General features: G+C 51.9%; 2 protein-coding genes across 6 annotated transcripts in view; one reads left to right on the top strand and one right to left on the bottom strand.

Moving 5' to 3' along the window:
* Window positions 1-10,261, top strand: part of JAK3 (Janus kinase 3) — a 31,447-nt gene extending 21,186 nt beyond the window's left edge. For 4 of the 5 annotated variants that reach the window (XM_055104425.2, XM_063600009.1, XM_055104427.2 and 1 more), the window contains 2 exons: window positions 5,440-5,698; window positions 9,382-10,261. In XM_055104425.2, coding sequence (XP_054960400.1) covers window positions 5,440-5,698; window positions 9,382-9,587 — 465 coding nt within the window. In that variant the 3' untranslated portion in view covers window positions 9,588-10,261. Of the gene's footprint in view, window positions 1-43; window positions 5,394-5,439; window positions 5,699-9,381 lie in introns of those variants that run through there. The other variant, XM_034944865.3, reaches the window with a different exon arrangement.
* Window positions 10,262-11,879: 1,618 nt separating this feature from the next.
* B3GNT3 (UDP-GlcNAc:betaGal beta-1,3-N-acetylglucosaminyltransferase 3) lies at window positions 11,880-22,843 on the bottom strand. The gene is made up of 2 exons (XM_003817792.6): window positions 18,104-22,843; window positions 11,880-14,910 (listed from the first exon to the last, which is right to left on the bottom strand). The coding sequence occupies exons 1-2, from the start codon at window positions 18,668-18,670 to the stop codon at window positions 14,359-14,361; spliced, it is 1,119 nt and encodes a 372-aa protein (XP_003817840.1). The 5' UTR covers window positions 18,671-22,843; the 3' UTR covers window positions 11,880-14,358.
* Window positions 22,844-23,069: the final 226 nt, after the last annotated feature.

Below are 23,069 nucleotides of genomic sequence, written 5' to 3'. Positions count from 1 at the left end.
GACTGCTCAGGCACGACCCCATTATCTGTCCCCCGCCCCTCAGGTTCACGAGCTCATGAAGCTGTGCTGGGCCCCTAGCCCACAGGACCGGCCATCATTCAGCGCCCTGGGCCCCCAGCTGGACATGCTGTGGAGCGGAAGCCGGGGGTGTGAGACTCATGCCTTCACTGCTCACCCAGAGGGCAAACACCACTCCCTGTCCTTTTCATAGCTCCTGCCCGCAGACCTCTGGATTAGGTCTCTGTTGACTGGCTGTGTGACCTTAGGCAGGGAGCTGCCCCTCTCTGGGCCTCGGAGGCCTTATGAGGGTCCTCTACTTCAGGAACACCCCCATGACATTGCATTCAGGGGGGCTCCCGTGGCCTGTAGAATAGCCTGTGGCCTTTGCAGTTTGTTAAGGTTCAAGACAGATGGGCATATGTGTCAGTGGGGCTCTCTGAGTCCTGGCCCAAAGAAGCAAGGAACCAAATTTAAGACTCTCGCATCTTCCCAACCCCTTAAGCCCTGGCCCCCTGAGTTTCCTTTTCTCTCTGTCTCTTTTTATTTTTTTTATTTTTATTTTTATTTTTGAGACAGAGCCTCGCTCTGTTACCCAGGGTGGAGTGCAGTGGTGCGATCTCGGCTCAGTGCAACCTCTGCTTCCCAGGTTCAAGCGATTCTCCTGCCTCAGCCTCCTGAGTAGTTGGGATTACAGGTGTGCACCACCACACCCGGCTAATTTTTTTTATTTTTAATAGAGATGAGGTTTCACCATGATGGACAGGCTGATCTTGAACTCCTAACCTCAAGTGATCCTCCCACCTCAGCCTCCCAAAGTGTTGGAATAATAGGCATGAGCCACCACACCCAGGCTTTTATTTTTTTAAATTTATTATTATTATTTTTAAGAGACAGGATCTTGCTATGTTGCCCAGGCTGGTCTTGAACTCCTGGGCTACAGTGATCCTCCTGCCTTATCCTCCCAAATAGCTGGGACTACAGGCACCTAGTTTTGAGTTTCCTGTCTTATTTCCAATGGGGATATTCATGTAGCTTTTTTTTTTTTTTTTTTGAGATGGAGTCTCGCTCTGTCGCCCAGGCTGGAGTGCAGTGGCGCAATCTCGGCTCACTGCAAGCTCCGCCTCCTGGGTTCACACCATTCTCTTGCCTCAGCCTCCCGAGTAGCTGGGACTACAGGCGCCCATGTTTATACAGATCATGGTGTAGATATTTCCATGTTTATACAGATAGCCACCACACCCGGCTAATTTTTTGTATTTTTAGTAGAGACGGGGTTTCACCTTGTTAGCCAGGATGGTTTCCATCTCCTGACCTCGTGATCCGCCCATCTCGGCCTCCCAAAGTGCTGGGATTACAGGCATGAGCCACTGCGCCCGGCCCTCATGTAGCTTTAAATGTATGATCTGACTTCTGCTCCCCGATCTCTGTTTCTCTGGAGGAAGCCAAGGACAAGAGCAGTTGCTGTGGCTGGGACTCTGCCTTTTAGGGGAGCCCGTGTATCTCTTTGGGATCCTGAAAGGGGGCAGGAAAGGCTGGGGTCCCAGTCCACCCTAATGGTATCTGAGTGTTCTAGGGCTTCAGTTTTCCCACTGTCCAATGGGACCCTTTCTGTCCTCACCCTACAAGGGGCACAAAGGGATGACACCAAACCTGGCAGGAACTTTTCACGCAATCAAGGGAAGGAAAGGCATTCCTGGCAGAGGGAACAGCATGCCAAGCGTGAGAAGGCTCAGAGTAAGGAAGTTAAGAGCCCAAGTATTGGAGCCTACAGTTTTGCCCCTTCCATGCAGTGTGACAGTGGGCAAGTTCCTTTCCCTCTCTGGGTCTCAGTTCTGTCCCCTGCAAAATGGTCAGAGCTTACCCCTTGGCTGTGCAGGGTCAACTTTCTGACTGGTGAGAGGGATTCTCTGCAGGTTAAGCTTCTGCTGCTCCTCCTCACCTGCAAAGCTTTTCTGCCACTTTTGCCTCCTTGGAAAACTCTTATCCATCTCTCAAAACTCCAGCTACCACATCCTTGCAGCCTTCCCTCATATACCCCCACTACTACTGTAGCCCTGTCCTTCCCTCCAGCCCCACTCTGGCCCTGGGGCTGGGGAAGTGTCTGTGTCCAGCTGTCTCCCCTGACCTCAGGGTTCCTTGGGGGCTGGGCTGAGGCCTCAGTACAGAGGGGGCTCTGGAAGTGTTTGTTGACTGAATAAAGGAATTCAGTGGAAAAGATGGTTTGTGCTGGACTTGGGGCGATGGGGAGCCTCAGAGGGTGTGTGAGCTGGGAGGGATGCGGTTAGAGCTGTGGGCCAGAGACCTCTCAGGGAGCCACTGTGGGGGCCCCAGGGCAGGCTGGTGGAGGAGGACCACTGGGTGGGGCTTGGCTGGGGCCCTCGAGGACAGAGCCCCCTCACTCCCAGCCCCAGCTGCTGGCCTTGGCTGCAGCCTGGGGGAGCTGATTACAGGCTCTCTGTGGGTGGGGAAGGAACAGGATGCTCTCCCAGTGGTCAGAGGACAAGGCCAGATTGGGGGAGCGAGGCTGTGGGGAGGCGACCAGCATCACTGGGGCCGGACCACCTCCCCACTGACCGGCCCCCGTCATGTGCACCTCATAACTGCTAGAAAGATGTGGAGAGTGGCCAGGCTCAGTGGCTCAGGTCTGTAATCCCAGCACTTTAAGAGGCCAAGGCAGGAGGATCACTTGAGGTCAGGAGTATGAGATCAGCCTGGCCAACATGGCGAAACCGTCTCTACTAAAAATACAAAAATTAGCCTGGTGTTCTGGCACATGCCTGTAATCCCAGCTACTCAGGAGGCTGAGGCAGAAGAATTGCTTGAAACTGGGATGTGGAGGTTGCAGTGAGCTGAGATCATGCCATTGCACTCCAGCCTGGGCGACAGAGCGACTCCGTTTCAAAAAAAAGAAAAATGCGGACAGAGACAGACATACAGAAGGAAACTGAGAGATGAAGGCCGAGAGAGACTCAGAGAGAGAGAGAGAGAGAGAGATCCCTGTCCCTGCTCTCTTAGCCCCAGAGGGCCCCCTAATTTGGTAGAAATAGGGAGGGAGCTGCTCTGGGGGTCAAGCAAGACTCGAGTTCCAGCCCAGGTTCTCTCCTGCCTAGGGTCAAGCATCCTTCCCTCTCTCAGCCTCAGATTCCCTCCTTGGAAAAACAAAGCTATAAGACCCCCTAGGCATGAAGCGGGGGCCAAGCATCCGCTGAACAAATAAATCCTGCTCTATTCTGGGTCCCCCAGCCCCTGCTCACCCAGAGGGGACAACCGTGTTGGGGAGACAGAGCTTCGGATGGGACACCCCCCGCCCTGCGTGTCAGGCGCCTTGAGAAGACCTGGGCTCTGCTCGGCCTCCTGTGACCTTGGGCAAGTTTGAGGTCCTTTCTCTGTGCCTCAGTTTTCTTTTTTTTCTTTTCTTTTCTTTCTTTTTTTCTGGTGAGGGGACGGAGTCTCTGTCCCCCAGGCTGGTGTGCAGCGGCACCATCTCGGCTCACTGCAATCTCCACCTCCTGGGTTCCAGTGATTCTCCTGCCTCAGCCTCCCGAGTAGCTGGGATTATAGGCATGCACCACCACATCTGGCTAATTTTTGTATTTTTAGTAGAGACAGAGTTTCATCATATTGGGCAGGCTGGTCTCGAACTCTTGACCTCAAGTGATCCACCTGCCCCATCTTCCCAAAGTGCTTGCATTACAGGCATGAGCGACTGCACCTGGCCTGTGTGCCTCAGTTTTCTCATTTGTACAGTAATAGAAACAACAAAATTCTGAACATTTCTGGTCTTGGAAGATGCCCACTGTCTTCCCCCCTGCCCCCCAGAAAATGCAGGATTATTACTTTTCAGTTGATCTATTTCATCTCTTTAAAATGGTTAAGACAATAGCGAAGACTTGGCCGTGTGTGGTGCCTCACACCTGTAATCCCAGCATTTTGGAAGGCCGAGTAGGGAGAACCACTTGAGTTCTAGATGAGCCTGGGCAACATAGCAAGACCCCTGCCTCTACAATTAAAAAATTAAAAATGGCCGGGTGCATTGGTGCACGCCTGTAATCCCAGCACTTTGGGAGGCCGAGGCGGGTGGATCACTTGAGGTCAGGAGTTTGAGATCAGCCTGGCCAACATGGTGAAACCCCGTCTCTGCTAAAAATACAAAAATTAGCCAGGCTTGGTGGTGGGCGCCTGTAATCCCAGCTACTCAGGAGGCTGAGGCAGGAGAATCGCTTGAACCCAGGAGGCAAAGGTTGCAGTGAGTCGAGATCACACCACTGTACTCCAGCCTGGGTGACAGAGTAAGACTCTGTCTAAAAAGATAAAAATAAAAATTAAAAAATTAAAAATTAGTTGGGCATTGTATTGCAGGCCTGTAGTCTCAGCTACTCAGGAGGCAGAGGCTGAAGGATCGCTTGAGCCCAGGGGAATGAGGTTACAGTGAGCTATGATCCTGCCATTACAGGCCAACCCAGAGAGATCCTATGTCAAAAATGAATAAATAGCCTGGTGTGGTCACTCTCGCCTGTGATCCCAGGACTTTGGGAGGCTGAGGCGGGAAGATGACTTGAGTCCGGGAGTTTGAGACCAACCTGGGCAACGTTTGGCAAAACCCCATCTCTACAAAAAAATACAAAAAATTAGCAGGGTGTGGTGGCATGGGCCTGTAGTCCCAGCTACTCAGGAGGCTGAGGTGGGAGAATAGCTTGAGTCAGGGATAGGGAGGTGGCAGTGAGCCCATATCGTGCCACTGCACTCCAGCCAGGGTAACAGAGCAAGACCTCGTCTCAAACATAAAAAATAAAAATAGGTGGCTGGGCGTGGTGGCTCACACCTGTAATCCCAGCTACTTGGGAGGCTGAGGTGGGAGAATCACTTGAACCCAGGAGGTGGAGGTTGCAGTGAGCCGAGATCGCATCACTGCACTCCAGCCCGGAAGACAGAGCAAGACTTTGTCTCAATAATAATAATAAAAATAATAATAGTCCAGGCACGGCTCATGCCTATAATCCCAGCACTTTGGGAGGCCGAGGCAGATGGATCGCTTGAGGTCAGGAGTTGGAGACCAGCCGGGCCAACATGGCGAACCCCAGTCTCTACTAAAAAAAAAAAATGCAAAAAAAAAAAAAAAAATTAGCCAGGCATAGTGATGCGCACCTGTAATCCCAGCTACTCAGGAGGCTGAGGCAGGAGAATCGCTTGAACCCGGGTGTCAGAAGTTGCAGTGAGCCGAGATCAAGTCACTGCACTCCAACCTGGGTGACAGAGTGAGACTCCATCTCAAAAAAAAAAAAAAAATGAAAAAAATGAAAAAGAAAGACTCGTTGCCCAGTGCTCCCTCTGGGAGAAGTACATCCAAGGCCCTGGCCCTGGGAGAAAGGCCCTGGCACTAACCCCACCCTTGATCTTTTTCCTGGGCGGTCCTGAAGAATGTTCTGTCCCTTCTCCAAGGCCCCCAGCTGGGACGGCCCAGGCGCCTATAAAGGGGGTCCCCGCTTGGCCCCGGCGCCACCCACCACCATGGATCCCCGTCTGCCCGCCTGGGCGCTGGTGCTGCTGGGCCCTGCCCTGGTGTTCGCGTTGGGCCCCGCGCCCACCCCAGAGATGCGTGAGAAGTTGTGCGGCCACCACTTCGTACGCGCGCTGGTGCGCGTGTGCGGGGGCCCCCGCTGGTCCACCGAAGCCAGGAGGCCTGCGGCCGGAGGCGACCGTGAGTGGGGACGGGCAGGGACAGCGCTCTGGGAAGCCGAGGTGGGGCAGGTGCACGCAGGCGCAGATGCACACGTGCAGGGAGGTGGGCAGGTTTGCATGCATGTGCCCAGGGCTCACCTGCCGGCTGCGTGCACAGATCGTGGGTCCGCACTGGAGTGTGTGTGAGCGCGCGTGTGAAAGTCCCCGGAGCCATTAGCCAGGCGCGGTGGCTCACGCCTGCAATCCCAGCACTTTGGGAGGCTGAGGCGGGTGGATCCCCAGAGGTCAGGAGTTCGAGACCAGCCTGGCCAAAATGGTGAAACCCCATCTCTACTAAAACTAATTTTTAAAAAAATTAGCCGGGGGTAATGATGCACATCTGTAATCCCAGCTACTTGGGAGGCCAAGGCAGGAGAATCGCTTGAACCCGGAAAGCAGAGGTTGCAGTGGGCCGATATCATGCCATTGCACTCCAGCCTGGGCGACAGAGTGAAACTCCGTCTCAAAAAAAAAAAAGAAAGTCCCCAGAGCATGAGTCCCCCTGAGGGGCCAGAAACAGAGTGAGGCAGGAGAGGTAGGCTCTTGCAAGTACATGGTGAGATCCTGTCTTAAAATTTCAATATTTTGATCTTCATGAATTTTTGCCTTAATTTTGCTTTGTTTGTTTGTTTGTTTTTTGAGACAGGGTCTCACTCTGACGCCCAGGCTGGAGTGCAGTGGTGAGATCTCGGCTCACTGCAGGCTCAACCTCCTGGGCTCAAACCATCCTCCTGCCTCAGCCTCCGGAGTGGCTGGGATACAGGTGCTGCCACCACACCCAGCTAATTTTTTTTTTTTTTTTGTAGAGAGGGAGTCTCACTCTGTTTCCCAGGCTGGTCTCAAACTCCTGAGCTCAAGTAATCCTCCCACCTTGACCTTCCAAAGTGTTGGGATTAGCGACGTGAGTCACTGTGTCCAGCCTTAAAAGTATTTAAAAGTATTGCTTTTGAAAAGTATTGCTTTTCACAATTATTTTACTTTATTTTATTATTTTATTTTTATTTATTTATTTTGAGACATAGCCTCGCTCTGTCACCCAAACCAGAGTGCTGTGACGTGATCTCGTCTCACTGCAACCTCTGCCTCCCGGGTTCCAGCAATTTTCCTGCCTCAGCCTCCAGAGTAGCTGGGACTGTGGGCACGCACCACCACACCTGGCTAATTTTTGTATTTTGTTTGTTTGTTTGAGATGGAGTCTCGCTCTGTCACCCGGGCTGAAGTGCAGTGGCACGATCTCAGCTCACTGCAACCTCCGCCTCCTGAGTTCAAGCAGTTCTCCTGCCTCAGCCTTCCAAGTAGCTGGGATTACAGGCCACTCCCCAGGTCACCCACTACCATGCCCAGCTGATTTTTTTTTTGGTATTTTTAGTAGAGACAGGTGAACAGGTGAAACAATAGGTTTCACCATGTTGGCCAGTCTGGTCTTGTTTTGTTTTGTTTTGTTTTGACATTGAGTCTCGCTCTGTCCGCCAGGCTGGAGTGCAGTGGTGTGATCTCGGCTCACTGCAAGCTCCGCCTCCCGGGTTCACGCCATTCTCCTGCCTCAGCCTCCTGAGTAGCTGGGACTGCAGGCGCCTGCCACCACGCCCAGCTAATTTTTTTGTATTTTTAGTAGAGATGGGGTTTCACCATGTTAGCAAGGATGGTCTCAATCTCCTGATCTCGTGATCCACCTGCCTCGGCCTCCCAAAAGGCTGGGATTACAGGCATGAGCCACTGTGCCCGGGCCAGGCTGGTCTTGAACTCCTGACCTCAGGTGATCTGCCCGCCTCAGCCTCCCAAAGTGTTGGGATTACAAGCGTGAGCCGCTGTGCCTGGCCTTTTTACAAATATTTTAAATTTTATTTTAAAAGTATTGCATTAAAATACTTATCTTGCTGGACGTGGTGGCTCATGCCTGTAATCCCTGCTACTCAGGAGGCTAGGAGGGAAGATCACTTGAGGCCAGGAGTTTGAGACCAACCTGGGCAATATGAGACTCAGCCTGAGACAGAGACCCTTGTCTAGAAAAAAGGAAAAATATTAATATTATTATTATATATATATATTTTGAGACAGGGTCTCACTCTATCACCCAGGCTGGAGTGCAGTGGCATGATCTCGGCTCATTGCAACCTCTGCCTCCAAGGCTCAAGCAATCTGCCCACCTCAGCCTCCTGAGTAGCTGGGACTATAGGCACATGTCACCATGTTTGGCTAATTTTTATATTGTTAGTAGTGATGGGAGTTTCACCATGTTGCCTAGGCTGGTCTCAAACTCCTGAGCTCAGGCAGTCTGCCTACCTTAGCCTCCCAAAGGCTTGGGATTACAAGTCCCGGCCACCAAGTTTGTTTTTTTGTTTTTTGTTTTTTTTAGACGGAGTTTCAATCTTGTTGCCCAGGCTAGAGTGCAATGGTGCGATCTCGGCTCACCACAACCTCTGCCTCCCGGGTTCAAACGATTCTCCTGCTTCAGCCTCCCCAGTAGCAGGGATTATAGGCATGTGCCACCATGCCTGGCTAATTTTGTATTTTTAGTAGAGAAGGGGTTTCTCCATGTTGGTCAGGCTGGTCTTGAACTCCCAACCTCACACCTGTAATCCCAACACTTTGGAAGGCTGAGGCAGGGGGGGGTCACTTGAACCCAGGAGTTCAAAAGCAGCCTGGCCAACATAGGGAGACCCCATCTCTATTTTATTTAAAAAAGCTAAGGCTGGCTGGGCGCGGTGGCTCACGCCTGTAATCCCAGCATTTTGGGAGACCCAGGCAGGCGGATCTGAGGTCAAGAGATCGAGACCATGCTGGCCAACATGGTGAAACCCCATCTGTACTAAAAATACAAAAATTAGCCGGGAGTTGTGGCGCACACCTGTAGTCTCAGCTACTCAGGAGGCTGAGGCAGGAGAATCACTTGAACCCGGGAGGCGGAGGTTGCAGTGAGCCAAGATCACGCCACTGCACTCCAGCTTGGCAACTCCATCTCAAAAAAAAAAAAGCTGATGCTGACATTTGGGGATGTATATGGTAGTGGGGCTGTCCTGTATATTGTAGGGTGTTAGACAACATCTCTGTCTTCTGCCCCCTAATACCATGAATAGCCTCACACCCCACCCAAGTTGTGACATCTAAAACTGTCCCCAGACAAGTATCCCCTGGAAACAAAATCACCCTGGTTTGAGAACCACTGGTGTCAATTGTAAACTGCAGATTGGGTAGAGGGTAAACAACCCTCTAAATTTTCATAAGTCCTTTTTTTTTTCTTTTGAGACAGTCTTGCTCTGTCACTCAGGCTGGAGTGCAGTGGCACGATCTCGGGTCACTGCAGCCTTGCCTTCCCAGGCTCAAGCGATCCTCCCACCTCAGCCTCCCAAGTAGCTGGGACTACAGGCGCCCGCCACCACACCCGGCTAATTTTTTGTATTTTTTTTTTAGTAGAGAAGGGGTTTCACTGTGTTAGCCAGGATGGTCTCAAACTCCTGACCTCGTGATCCACCCACCTCGGCCTCCCAAAGTGCTGGGATTACAGGTGTGAGCCACCGTGCCCGGCCAGTGCTCACTTTTTATTTGCATGCATGAGTGTTTGGTGGGTTACTCAGTGGGATGTGTGTGGATTCGTGCACATGCAGCATGGGGTAGCATGTCCTCTGTCGTTTCCGTTCCAGCTGAGTTTCACTCTGTCCCCAGGTGAGATGCTACAGTGGCTGGAGAGACGACATCTGCTCCATGGGCTGGTGGCCAACAGTAATCTCACACTGGGACCTGGCCTGCAGCCCCTGCCCCAGACCTCTCACCATCACCGCCACCACCGTGCAGCTGCCACCAACCCTGCACGCTACTGCTGCCTCAGTGGCTGTACCCAACAAGACCTGCTGACCCTCTGTCCCTACTGATTCCTCCTTGGGTGCAGCCTCAGAGTGGCCTGAGGCCCAGAGGGTCTGGTCTGGTGAGCTCCTGAGGCCACACAGCACCATAAAGTCTCGCGTCTGCAGGCCTCTGATTACCTCCTGGGATGGGGTGCTCACTATCTACCCCAGACCAATGCCACCTGCAGCCTGTGGAGTCAACTGCAGAATAAATCACACCCTAGCCCTGGCTTGGAGGATCCCCGCTTTCACAGATGCTGGACACTGACAGCCAAATGTCCTCACTCCAGAGGAGCCCCAGACGCTCCGCTCCCTGCATGTGTAACACCCCTTCTTGCTGTCTCTTAGTAAATAAACGACCCAAAGCAGCTTCCTGCATTTTCTCTAGAAAAAGGGACAAGCCTCAGTCAGTCCCTGTGTGGGCTTGTCCCCCAGCAGCCATGGACCCACCGGCACTTCCAGGAGCTTGATAACTAGAGAGGCATTGCAATGCAAAGTGGGGAAACTGAGGCCCAGGGAGAGGGCTGCTTGCCAAGGTCAGACAGGGAAGGGTAAGTGCAGGACTTGAACCGAGGTCTCTACCAAGGCCCATGGGAGTCCTTAGCATTGAGGACTTAGAATGGTAGACATTAGACACAAAACAAATGTCTGAAAATGATCATCACAAAACACATTAGTCTTTTTTTTTTTTTTTTTTTTTTTGAGACAGGGTCTCACTCTGTCGCCCAGGCTGGAGTGCAGTGGCACAATCATAGCTTACTGCAGCCTCCAACTCCTGGGCTAAAGTGATCCTCCCACTTCAGCCTCCTAAGTAGCTGGGATTACAGGCACCCGCCACCACACCCAGCTAATTTTTGCATTTTTAGTAGAGACGGGGTTTCACCATGTTGGCCAGGCTGGTCTTGAACTCCTGAACTCAGGTGATCCGCCCACCTCGGCCTCCCAAAGTGTTGAGATCACAGGCATGAGCCACGTGCCTGGCCCAGTCATCGGATTTAGGGTCCACCCTAATCCATGATAACCTCATGTCTGTCTACAAAGACCCTATTTCCAAATAAGCCCATATTCTGAGGTGAATTCTCAGAATATGAATTCTCAGAATATGAATATGAATTCTCAGACATGAATTCTTGCCAGACACTACTCAATCCAGTGGAGCAGGGGAGCTGGGACTCTCCCCTGATGGCAATAGGGAGCCACAGAGGCTGTGTGAGCAGGGGCAGAATGAGGTCAGATGTGCCTGTCAGAAAGCCCTGCAGCCCCACCTCATCCAGGCCTGATTTGCAGGATGGTGTCTCATCCTCCCAGCTCCCTCCAGTCCCCAGAGCAGCCATTTTTAACCATCTTTTTTTTTTTTTTTTTTTTTTTTTTTTTTTTTTTTTTTTTTGGAGACTGAGTCTCACTCTGTCGCCCAGGCTGGAGTGCAGTGGCATGATCTCGGCTCACTGCAGCCTCCGCCTCCCGGGTTCAAGCGATTCTTTTGCCCTCAGCCTCCTGAGTAGCTGGGACTACAAGTGCACACCACCACGCCTGGCTAATTTTCATATTTTTAGTAGAGACGAGGTTTCCCCATGTTGGCCAGAATGGTCTCAATCTTCTGACCTCGTGATCCACCCACCTCGGCCTCCCAAAGTGCTGGGATTACAGGTGTGAGCCACCACGGCTGGCCTATTTTTTTTTTTCTTTTTTTTGAGATAGATTCTCACTCTGTCGCCCAGGCTGGAGTGCAGTGGCTCAATCTCAGCTCACTGCAACCTCCGTCTCCCAGGTTCAAGTGATTCTCCTCCCTCAGCCTCTCAGGTAGCTGGGATTACAGGCATATGCCACCACACTCTGCTAATTTTTGTATTTTTAGTAGAGACGGGGTTTCGCCTTGTCTAGGCTGGTCTTGGACTCCTGACTTCAGGTGATCCGCCCACCTCGGCCTCCCAAACTGCTGGGATTACAATCGTGAGCCACCATGCCCAGCCTCATTTTATTTTTGAAACAAGGTCTCTCTCTCACCCAGGCTGGAGTGCAGTGGCATGGTCCTGGCTCACTGCAACCTCAACCTCCCAGGCTCAAGTGATCCTCCTGTCTCAGCTTTCCGAGTAGCTGGGACCATAAGTGGGCACTACCACACTGGGCTAATTTTTTTTCTGTAGAGACAGGGTCTCGCTATGTTGCCCAGGCTGGTCTCGAACTCCTGGGCTCAGGTGATCCTCCCACCTCTGCCTCCCAAAGCCCTGGAATTATAGGCATGAGTCACTGTGTTTGGCCCTGTTATCCCATTTAAATTCTGCTCAGGCTGGTGCAGTGGCTTATGCCTCTAATCCCAACACTTTGGGAGGCTGAGGCAGGTGGATCCCTTGAGGCCAGGAGTTCGAGATCAGCCTGGATAACATGGTGAAACCCTGTCTGTACTACAAATACAAAAATTAGCCAGGCGTTGTGGCGCATGCCTGTAATCCCAGCAACTTGGGAGGCTGAGGCATGAGAATCACTTGAACTCAGGAGGCGGAGGTTGCAGTGAGATGAGATCGTGCCACCACACTCCAGCCTGGGCAACAGAGCGAGACTCTGTCTCAAAAATAAATAAAATAAAATAAAATTAAATTAAATTAAAAAAAAAATTCTGCTCAAAGCTCTTATTGCTCCCGGGAACTTCCCATTTGATCATTTTCGGGTTTGTTTCCTCACCATAAGGTGGGTCTGTATCAGCTGACCCTTCCCACAGGAGGGAGGAGGAGTACAGGGCAAGGCGTGTAGCACACGGCAGGTGCATAATAAGCACTTGAGGAGGGGCGGAAAGGATGAGCTACAGAGAGCAGTAGATCTGAGGTTCCAACCAGGGAAGGCAAGCCTGGTAAGGAGAGGGAGGCTGCTGGTGGCTGGGATGGTATTCAGAGGGGGCCTTGCTGGAAGCAGGAGGCCAAGGTGGGCCCAGCGTCCAATCCAGCTAAGAGCATCTCACCCTGTACCTCCCACTCCTGAGTCTGCTGACAACCTGGAAGCAAGACTCTATCTTTGGCTGGCCAGGCACTGTGGCTCACGCCTGTAATCCCAGCATCTTTGGGAGGCCAGCGGGTGGATCACTTGAGGTCAGGAGTTTGAGACCATCCTGGGCAACATGGTGAAATGCCGTCTCTATCAAAAATACAAAAATTAGCTGGACATGGTGGCACATGCCTGTAACCTGTAATCCCAGCTACTTGGGAGGCTGAGGCAGGAGAATTGTTTGAATCTGGGAGGCGGAGGTTGCAATGAGCCGAGATCACGCCACTACACTCCAGCCTGGGCAACAGAATGAGAATCTGTCTTAAAAAAAAAAAAAAAAAAAAAAAAAAAAGAATCTGTCTTTGGGGATATGTGGGGATATGAGCTGAAAGCAATAAGGAGCTATGAAGGGTATCTGAGCAGGGGGTGGGTGGGATGAGGTCAGATCTGCCTGATAGAAATTCCTGCAGCTTTTGCCTCACACATGTCCTGTTTTATGTTTTTGTCTTCTTATTGCCGCCCAGTGGAGTACAGTGGCACAATCATGGTTCACTGCAGCCTCCAACTCCTGGGCTTAAGCGATCCTCTCGCCTCAGCCTCCCAAGTATAGCTGGGACTACAGGCATGTGAGCACCACCACGCCTGAGTAATTTTTTATTTTGTGCAGAGACAGGATCCAGAACTCCTGGGCTCAAGTGATCCTCCCACTTTGGTCTCCCAATGTGCTAGAATTACAGCCCTGAGCCACGGCCCCATGCCCCGTTTTTACCAGTGTATATTTTCTACTGGAAAATGAGACTTTTAGGGATGAATGTGGACTTGTCTGTCGAAACTTGTAAATTTGCTTAAAAAAAAAAAGATTTCCAAGTCTTCACAAAATTTTGTATTCCCCAAGGCTGCCCCATCACAATGCCTGTGAAGCTTGACTGGCAGACACTGAGGCCTGAAGCTGGGGGCTGCAGGGGGTCACTGGCTCACCCGGTCCCCCCGTAATCTGTAAAACATACTGGGTGGGGGAGGCCGCTGGAGGACCTGAATCTCTCCCTTCTCCAGGCAGTAGTGAGGCATATGCCTGTTGGCCTTGGGCCCATTAAAGATAATTCCAGCCCCAGTGCTGTTCTCTGAATTCTTGGGGAACACAGGGATGGGGGCTCCTAATGAGGACCCCAGAAACTCTGAGCTCTCACAACTTTCAAAGGACACTTGCTTCCCTCCTCTGCCCACACCTCCACCATTACAGCATTTGATCCCACGAGTAAGGAGGGGGCGGTCCTATTCCACCACCTCTCTGGTATCCCCCCAACCTTCTGAGTTGTCTGAGACCCAGGAAAGGGTTAAGATCAGGACCCCTCTCTCTTGGGCTGAAAGATATTTCTCATGTCAGCTCTATGTGGACACAGGAGTTTCTGGCTGGCCTGGAACTGCAGGCGGAGCTTATCTGCCATTAAACCACTGCAGGTGCACTGCTTAGCATCCTGTCTGTGAGTAGGTGAGAGCAGGGAAGTAAGACTTTGACTCAAACGGGACGGATGCATCCACAGTTGGAACTCTAGCACAGGCACTTCTGCCATTAGCAGCCACAAAAAGAAGACAGATATTTTCTGGAGTTCCTCCAGCCATCCAGGGAAGATGCTGGAACAGTACCAGGTGGGTTTTGAAGGATGTGTAGGAGTTCGCCAGCCAGAATATTCACTCATCAAACCTCAAACCTTCCCTGGCACTCCCTTATGCTCAGACCACAAAGGTCTCAGCTTCCTGGGAGGAAGGTGTCGCCCCTTCCTATGGAAACAAGAGCCCAGAGGCTGGGGACCCTGATGCTGACTCAGTAGATCTGTGTCTGATTGCCACAGGTGAGGTTGGGCTGGTTCAGTGCATCCCACATGAGCAGCATCTCATAAGGTAGGAAGCGGTGCACCAGAAGCAGGTCCCGGTAGAAGCAGGGGTCAAAGGAGGACAGGCGTTGCGATGGAGCCCGCACGCCAGACGTGCGGATGCCGCTGTGGGAGGCAGGCTTCAGTCCCTCAAGCTCCAGACACATACCCAGGAAGACATCATCAATGGGGAAGATGTCCAAGACATGGGCAGCACGGCGCAGGGCAGTGGCCGTGAAGCGGGACAGCAGGAAGCCACCACCCCCACAATAGGGTGGGTACCGCTCATTCTGAGTCACCACCTCTGGCACATAGTACTTGCTCCAAAAAGCCCGGATGGGGCCCACGTTTTGGATCAGTTGCCCCACGAAGAGGTGGCGGCCAGGGTCATGGTCCTGCAGGTAGAAGACCATGTTGTCTGTGTGTGCAAAGACGTCATCATCCCCGTTGAGCACGAAGCTGGCGTTGGCGCACCTTGTCTCCTGCCACTGTAAGAACAGGACCTGCAGGCAGGGTGGACAGGGCATGCTCGCTTGAGGGCTGGAGAAATTGGCCTTGGGTCTCTGTTAGCCACTCCAGCCCACTGAGCCCAGGAAAGGAAGTGTCCACAATCCAGCCTGGGTTAAGGCCCTGCCCTGTGGGGTTACTTGGGAAACCCTCTCTGTGCCTTGGTTTCAACTCTCCAAACAGGCCTTATCATGTGCCTCTAGGAGTGTTGGGGAATCCATGGAGACCATGCTCCATGAAGCACCAAGAAATGCTGGAAAATTGTTACATTTACATGTATTGCTGTTCCTCCCAACTCTGCCTGGCCAAGCCCTGTTGTTAAATAATCATTTGTATGAATTTTGTTTGTTTCTGAGACAGGGTCTTGCTCTATTGCCCAGGCTAGAGTGTAGCGCTATGATCATAGTTCATTGCAGCCTCAAATTCCTGGGCTCAGGTGATCCTTCCACCTCAGCCTCCCAAGTAGCTGGTACTACAGACACATGCCGCTACTTACTACTGGCTAATAAATTTTTTTTTTAAGGGATGGGATCTTGCTATGCTACGCAGGCTGGTCTCAGACTCCAGACCTCAAAGGATCCTCCCACCTCAGCCTCCCAAAATGCTGACATTACAAGCATGAGCCACGACTCCTGGCCTTTGTGTGATTTTTATTTTATTATTATTATTATTTTTTTTTTGGAGATGGAGTTTTCGCTTTTGTTGCCCAGGCTGGAGTGGAGTGGTGCAATCTCGGCTCACTGCAACCTCCGCCTTTCAGGTTCAAGCAATTATTCTGCCTCAGCCTCCCAAGTAGCTGGGATTACAGGCATGCACCACCACACCTGGCTAATTTTTTGTATTTAGTAGAGACAGGGTTTCACCATGTTGGTCAGGCTGATCTTGAACTCCTGACCTCAGGTGATCCACCTGCCTCAGCCTCCCAAAGTGCTGGGATTACAGGTGTGAGCCACCGTGCCTGACCTGTGTGATTGTTAACATCCCCCTCTTCCACCAAACACTGGACTTCCCTCCTTGGGCCTGTGTCTCTCTTTTCTGTTCATGCCATCTCCCTCAGCACCCAGCATAGTGCCGGTGCTTCACGGGTGCTGGGTTCATATTTGTCAAGCTGATGTTTATCACACACTTTTAAAGGGTTTTTTGTTTTTGTTTTTGAGACAGAGTCTCACTCTGTCACCCAGGCTGGAGTGCAGTGGCACGATCTTGACTCACTCCAACCTCCGCCTCCAGGGTTCAATCGATCCTGCTGCCTTAGCCTCCCAAGAAGCTGGTCTCGAACTCCTGGTCTCAAGTGATCCGCCCACCTCGGCCTCCCAAAGTGCTGGGATTATAGGCGTGAGCCACTGTGCCTGGCCACTTTTGTGTTTTCAGAACACAGCATGTTAAGAGGCCATGGCCCCTACCCGCCTCAGCCTCAGTTTCCCCTATGGTAACCTACACAGGCTGGGTATCTGTTTGTTGCCCGGTGCTGTGCTTGGTGCTTACCCTACCCTGAATCCTGAATGCACCCTTAGGAGGCAGAAGTGGTCCTCAATCTTATTTACAGATGAGGGAACAGAGGCTCTCCAGAGAAAACTGCAGTGAGGTCACCCGCAGAGAAACAGCTACCAGAGGCCTTGAACCCAGGCCTGTCTGTACCTCCTATGAGCAGGAACCTGCAGAGTTCCCTGTTCCTCCTTGAAAATGTTGTCTCTACCTGTCTTGTTCTACTCGAGGACCTAGGAGGGGTTCTTAGAGCCCCTCCATTTCCTCATCTGCAGATGGGCAGGATTTTCTCACCTCTCATGGCTTCTTTTTTTAAAAAAATAGAGACGAGGCTGTGCGTGGTGGCTCATACCTGTAATCCCAGCACTTTGGGAGGCCAAGGCAGGAGGATCACTTGAGGTCAGGAGTTTGAGACCAGCCTGGCCAACATGGTGAAACCCCATCTCTGGTAAAAGTACAAAAAAATTAGCTGGGCATAGTGGCATGCACCTGTATTCCCAGCTACTCAGGAGGCTGAGGCAGGAGAATCACTTGAACCTAGGAGGTGGAGGTTGCAGTGAGCCGAGATTGCACCACTGCACTCCAGCCTGGGGGACAGAGCCAGACTCCATCTAAAAAAAAAAATTAATTAAAAAAATATAAAAATTAATTAATTAAATGTTTTTTTGAAAAAGATGAGGTCTCGCTATGTAGCTCAGGCTGGCCTCAAACTCTTGGGCTCAAGCGATCCTCCCTCCTCAGCTTCCAAAAGTGCTGGGATTACAGGCATGAGCCACCAAGCCTAGCTACCTCTCATGGGTTCTTGTCCATCAAAAAGGTCTTGACTGAGCACATGCTGTGCACCTGAATCTATTCTAGGCATTAGGGACACAGCAGTGAGTGAAACAGACAAGGCCCCCAGCCTCATGGGGAGACAGAACCGGAACAAATAAACAAGGAGATGTTGGCCGGGTGCAGTGGCTCACACCTGTAATCCCAGCACTTTGGGAGGCCGAGGCGGGAAGATCACCTGAGGTCAGGAGTTTGAGATTACCCTGGCCAACAGGGTGAAACCCCGTCTCTACTCAAAATACAAAAATTAGCTGGGCATGGTGAGTGCCTGTAATCCCAGCTACTTGGGAGGCTGAGGCAGTAGGATCGCCGGAAACCAGGAGGTGGTTGCAGCAAGCCCAGATCGCACCACTGCACTCCAGGCTGGGCAACAGAGCAAGACTCCATTAAAAAAAAATAAATAAACATAAAAATAAACAAGGAGATGTGTCCCCCGTCATTGCCAAGTTGAGTTGGACATCCAGCACTGGTCTGGGTGCCTTATAAACTCCATCTCCTGTAAACCTCACAGTAGCCCTCAGAGGTGGGTGGGACTCACTCACATCCCATTTTCCAGGTGAGAAAAGTGAGGCACAGAGAGGTGAATGAACTCCTCCAAGGTCGAACACCAAGTAAGAGGCAGAGCTTGGATTCAAACCCGCATCATCAGGCTTGAGCTCTGTGCTAGTAACCTAGCTCCTCTGCCCTTCCCCCTAGCCTCCCCTAGAAGAAGACCATTTTGGGTCTCCACGAGGCTGGTGAGGACAGCAGAGGGGCAGAATGGGCTGTGATGGACTGACGAGGGCTTCTGGTCCCCTGGGTCCCTCAGGAGTGGGTGGTAATTTGGACAAGAAGGACAGGTGGCCCCGATCAGGTGACCCCAGTCCAGCGCACCTGCTTGAGCGTGAGGTTGAAGAAGGAGTCGTGGAAGTCCCACTGCAGGATGTCTCCGTGAGTCTGTGCCTCCAGCTCCAGCAGCCGGTTGACCTTGCGGGCCTCGTGCGGATTGGAGGCTGTGCCCACCAGGAAGAGGAGGCGCAGCTGCAAACCCCGCACCTTGCGCTCGCGGCCCCACGTGCGCCGCAGCAGCTCGCGGCGCACATAGTTGCTAGGGGAGGACTTGATCACCAGCAGCAGGAAGACCGGCTGCGCGCACTTAGAGGGGGGCACGTCCTGCAGCAGGGGAAAGTGGCGGCAGTGTCTGTACAGGAGGAAGTTCTGAACGTGCTGCGGCTGCGTGGCGAAGTCCGGGTGGGTGACCATAGAGGTGTTGGCATGGCACGGGGCCGGGGCTGGGCGGGTGGGTGGAGTGGGCCAGGCCAGGGCCTCGGGGATCGCCGGTGGCTGCTCCTGGACCTTGCAGGTGGGTGGTGACACTAGCAGACTGAAGAGGAGGAGGGTGAAAGCGCCGATGGCCAGAATGAGGGTGGCATTGGGCCGCAGGTGCCGGAGATACCTCATCCTGGCCAGCCAGGGTCTGGGGTCGGCCTGAGGAGCCTCCTGGGCGGCTCCTGTGGAAAACAAAACTCACTGAACACTCGCCATGAGCAAAGCGCTTTTCCTGTGGCCCCCAACATCTGGTTGCACCTGTACAGTTGCTCAGGTTGGCAAAATATTGAAATTCACCCCCTTCTTAACTCCTCCACCCCTTGCAAGACCCATTTCAAAGCACTCCAACCCCTGTTGGCTCTGACAGGTGCCCTGGCCCTCCCTGCTGGGGATTAATTTTTTAAATTTTTTGATTTTGTTTTTTTTTTTTGAGACAGCGTCTCTCTCTCTCTCTCTCTCGTTCTGTTGCCCGGGCTGGAGTGCAGTGGTGTAATTTCAGCTTACTGCAGCCTCCACCTCATGGGTTCAAGCGATCCTCCTGCCTCAGCCTCCTGAGTAGCTGGGATTACAGGTGTGAGCCACCATGCCTGGCTAATTTTTTTGTATTTTTAGTAGAGACGGGGTTTTACCATGTTGGCCAGGCTGGTCTTGAACTCCTGACCTCAAGTGATCCACCTGCCTCGGCCTCCCAAAAGGCTGGGATGACAGGCATGAGTCACTGTGCCCTGCCTTTCTGTGTGAAGTCTTAGTTTCCTTATTAGGACATGGGGGTGCCGAGGTTCCCTGCTCCAATACACACACACACACACACACACACACACACACACACACACACACACACACACTGGGGCCACTGCTCCCTGACTGCAAAAGGGCTTGATGCATATTAGCTGTGTGGTGACCGCCTCAGTGACCATGAGTCCACCATCCTGGCTACCTTGATTCCCCAGCTATTCCCACTTACAGACAGGGACATTGAGGCTCAGCATGGAGCAGTATCAGAACCCAGGACTTTTTTTTTTTTTTTTTTTTTGAGATGGAGTTGCCTAGGCTGGAATACAGTGGCACAATCTCGGCTCACTTCAACCTCCGCCTCCTGCATACGAGCGATCCTCCTGCCTCATCTTCCAGAGTAGCTGGGACTACAGGCACGCGCCACCACGCCCAGTTAATTTTTGTATTTTTAGGAGAGACAAGGTTTCACCGTGTTGGCCAGGATGGTCTCGATCTCCTGACCTCATGATCTGCCCACCTTAGCCTTCCAAAGTGCTGGGATTACAGGCATGAGCCACCGTCCCCAGCCGGAACCCAGAACTTTGATGGGTGCAGTATGCCCATCTCATACGTCCCTCAACTCGGGGTCACTGGGAGACTCCCTTCCAAGACCTCAGGGCCTCCCAGAATCTGTCGCAAGGGACTGCGTCATGGATGGCACCAAACATCCCTCAAAGAGAACCTGGCCAACTCTCGGCCACCTGGGGCACGGACAGGTGAATATCCATGAACGTGCATGAGTCCAATCCTGTTAACTGTCACAGTGACTCATCAGCCCTAGAGTGTAACTGAGCACCTACTGTATGCTAGATGCTGGGGATACAGCTGTGACCAAGCCAGCCCTGCCCTCAATATAATAATAAGTAGAACAGCTTGGGCAGCATGGTGAAACCCCGTCTCTACAAAAAACACAAAAATTAGGCTGGGCGCAGTGGCTCACACCCATAATCCCAACACTTTAGGAAGCCAAGGCAGGTGGATTACTTGAGGTCAGGAGTTCGACACCAGCCTGGCCAACGTGGGGAAACCCACTCTCTACAAAAAAAAAAAAAAAAAAAAAATACAAAAATTAGCCAGGCATGGTGATGGGCGCCTGTAGTCCCAACTACTCGGGAGGCTGAGGCAGGAAAATCACTTGAACCCAGGAGGTGGAGGCTGCAGTGAGCTATGATCACACCATTGCACTCCAGCCTGGATGACAGAGAAAGACTCTGTCTCAAAACAAAACAAAACAAAAAATTAGCAGGCTGTGGTAGCATGTGCTTGAGGTCTCAGTTACTTGGGAGGCTGAGGTGGGAGGATCACCTGAGCCCAGGAGTTCAAGGCTGCAGTGAGCTATGATCACACCACTGCACTCCAGCCTGGGCAACAGAGCAAGATGCTGTCTCAAAAAAAAAAAAATTGTAAATGATACTAACAATTAGTGACAGCCATACTAATTGTTACTGAGGCAGGTCCACAGGGGACCTGAGCAACCTAGGATCAGGGAGGTCCTGAAGGATGATGGGAATTCACTTGGGCAGACTGTGGGGAAGGGCATTCCAGACAGAGTGGAGCATGTGCAAAGGCCCTGAGATGGATACAAATTTAGGGTGCTGGTGGCAGAGCGAGGAGGCTGATGTGGTTGGGACAGGGGGAGAGAAAGGAGGTGATGGTGGAGTTATGGGACCCTGCTAGGGTACAAGAATAGAATGGGCAGGCCAGAAAGAATGTCTTATGTTTCCTGTGAGAAGCAATGAGGAGCCATGGAGGGTCTATGAGCAGGGGAGGGATCAGATTGATTTATACCTTTAAGAAGTCCCCTGTGGGCTGGGCAAGGTGGCTCAGGCCTATAATCCCAGCACTCTGGGAGGCTGAGGTAGGAGGATCGCTTGAGCTTAGGAGTTTGAGACCAGCCTGGGCAACATGGTGAAACCCCATCTCTACCCAAAATACAAAAGTTAGCCGGCGTGATGATGCATACTTGTAGTCCTAGCTATGCGGGAGGTTGAGGTGGGAGGATTGCCTGATCCCAGGAGTTGAAGGCTGCAGTGAGCTATAATCACACCACTCCAGCCTGGGCAAGAGAGAGAGACTGTCATTAAAAAAAAAAAAAATTCCCTGTGGTCACTAAGGGATTAGGGACATTTCAATCAGGGCAGGGCAACTAAGGGAGACCCTGTCTCTGCTAAATAAAAAAATGAAACAAAATTAGCTGAGTGTGGTGGTGTACACCTGTAGTCCCAGCTACTCAGGAGGCTGGGTGGGGGGAGATTGGGTAACATCTAGGTGGAAGAGTTTGGTGGCCTAGACAGAGGCTGGCTGCTGGGGTATAGGAGAGTAGGCAGGTTTAGAAAATAAGGTGAAGGGCTGGGGGCAGTGGCTCACAGCTGTCATCCCAGCACTTTGGGAGGCCAAAGTGGTGGATCACCTGAGGTCAGGAGTTCGAGACCAGCCTGGCCAACATGGTGAAACCCCCGTCTCTACTAAATACAAAATATTAGATACAAAAATTAGCAGGGCGTGGTGGTTCATGGCTCATGCCTGTAATCCCCGCTACTCAGGAGGCTGAGGAAGGAAAATCGCTTGAACCCAGGAGGCGGAGGTTGCAGTGAGCCAAGATCACACCACTGCACTCTAGCCTGGGCAACAGAGCAAGACTATGTCTCAAAAAAAAAAAAAAAAAAAAAAAAAAGCTGGGCACAGTGGCTCACGCCTGTAATCTCAGCACTTTGGGAAGCCGAGGCAATCACTTGAGCTCAGGAGTTCGAGATCAGCCTGGCCAACATGGCAAAACCCCATCTCTACTAAAAATACAAAAATTACCCGGGTGTGGTGGTGCGTGTCTGTAATCCCAGCTACTCAGGAGGCTGAGACAGTAGAATCACTTGAATCTGGGAGGCGGAGGTGGCAGTGAGCCAAGATCACGCCATTGTACTCCAGCCTGGGCGATAGAACAAGACTCTGTCTCAAAAAAAAAAAAAAAAAAAGAAAGAAAGAAAAGAAAAAAAAAGGAAAATAAGATGAAGAAAGTCATCATCAATGTTTCGATTACAGCCCAGATATTAGGGGGTGGAAAAAGAAGGACCAGTAGGAGCAGAATGTGAGGAACCTCTGGGCAGTGGGAGGCTCAGTCTGGTATCCAGGTGAGAGCTGTTGGCACACCATGGCCTATAAGCCAGGAAGGCCCAACAGGTATTGATTGTGTGTGCTGTGTTTTAAGAGACAGGGTCTCACTATGTTGTCCAGGCTGGTCTTGAATTCCTGGCCTCAAGCAATCCTCTTGCCTTGGCTTCCCAAAGTGCTGGGATTACAGACATAAACCACCTTGCCAGCTAATTAAAAAAATTTTTTTTTTTTTTAGTGATAGGATCTCACTTGCTCTGTTGTCCAGGCTGGAGTGCAGTGGCGATCATAGCTCACTGCAGCCTCCAGCTCCTGGGCTCAAGTGATCCTCCTGCCTTAGCCTCTTGAGTAGCTGCGACCACAGGCACCAGTCACCACGCCTGGTGCCAACAGGCAATTGTCATATGTTCCCTGCATGTTACAGCGCCTACCCTGCACTCCTGTTCAAGGTGGGTGAAAAAACTTCACCCCAAGCCAGACACAGTGCCACCAGTGTCCAGCAGTGACATCCAGGCTGACTCTTGGGGACCCTTGCCTGGCCGCCCGCTGCCAGACCAGTCGGTCCTGCCTGGAGCTGTTTGCACTTCACGTGCCAGTGCGATTTTGCCATCCTCCAGAACCCACTTCCTCAAATGCACAGAAAAGCCATTTA

This window comes from Pan paniscus, chromosome 20 (genome assembly GCF_029289425.2).
Source record: "Pan paniscus chromosome 20, NHGRI_mPanPan1-v2.0_pri, whole genome shotgun sequence".
NCBI classification, from domain to species: Eukaryota; Metazoa; Chordata; class Mammalia; order Primates; family Hominidae; genus Pan; species Pan paniscus.
The sequence above is the reverse complement of the archived record's forward strand: the minus strand, read 5'-3'. Positions and strand labels throughout refer to the sequence as shown.

Bases quoted from the DNA above. Each gene is read 5' to 3' on its own strand.
- B3GNT3 (XM_003817792.6), bottom strand. From the start codon at position 18,670: ATGAGGTATCTCCGGCACCTGCGGCCCAATGCCACCCTCATTCTGGCC. The intron at 14,911-18,103 runs GTGCGCTGGACT...CCCTGCCTGCAG, and splicing joins TCAACCTCACGCTCAAGCAG to GTCCTGTTCTTACAGTGGCA.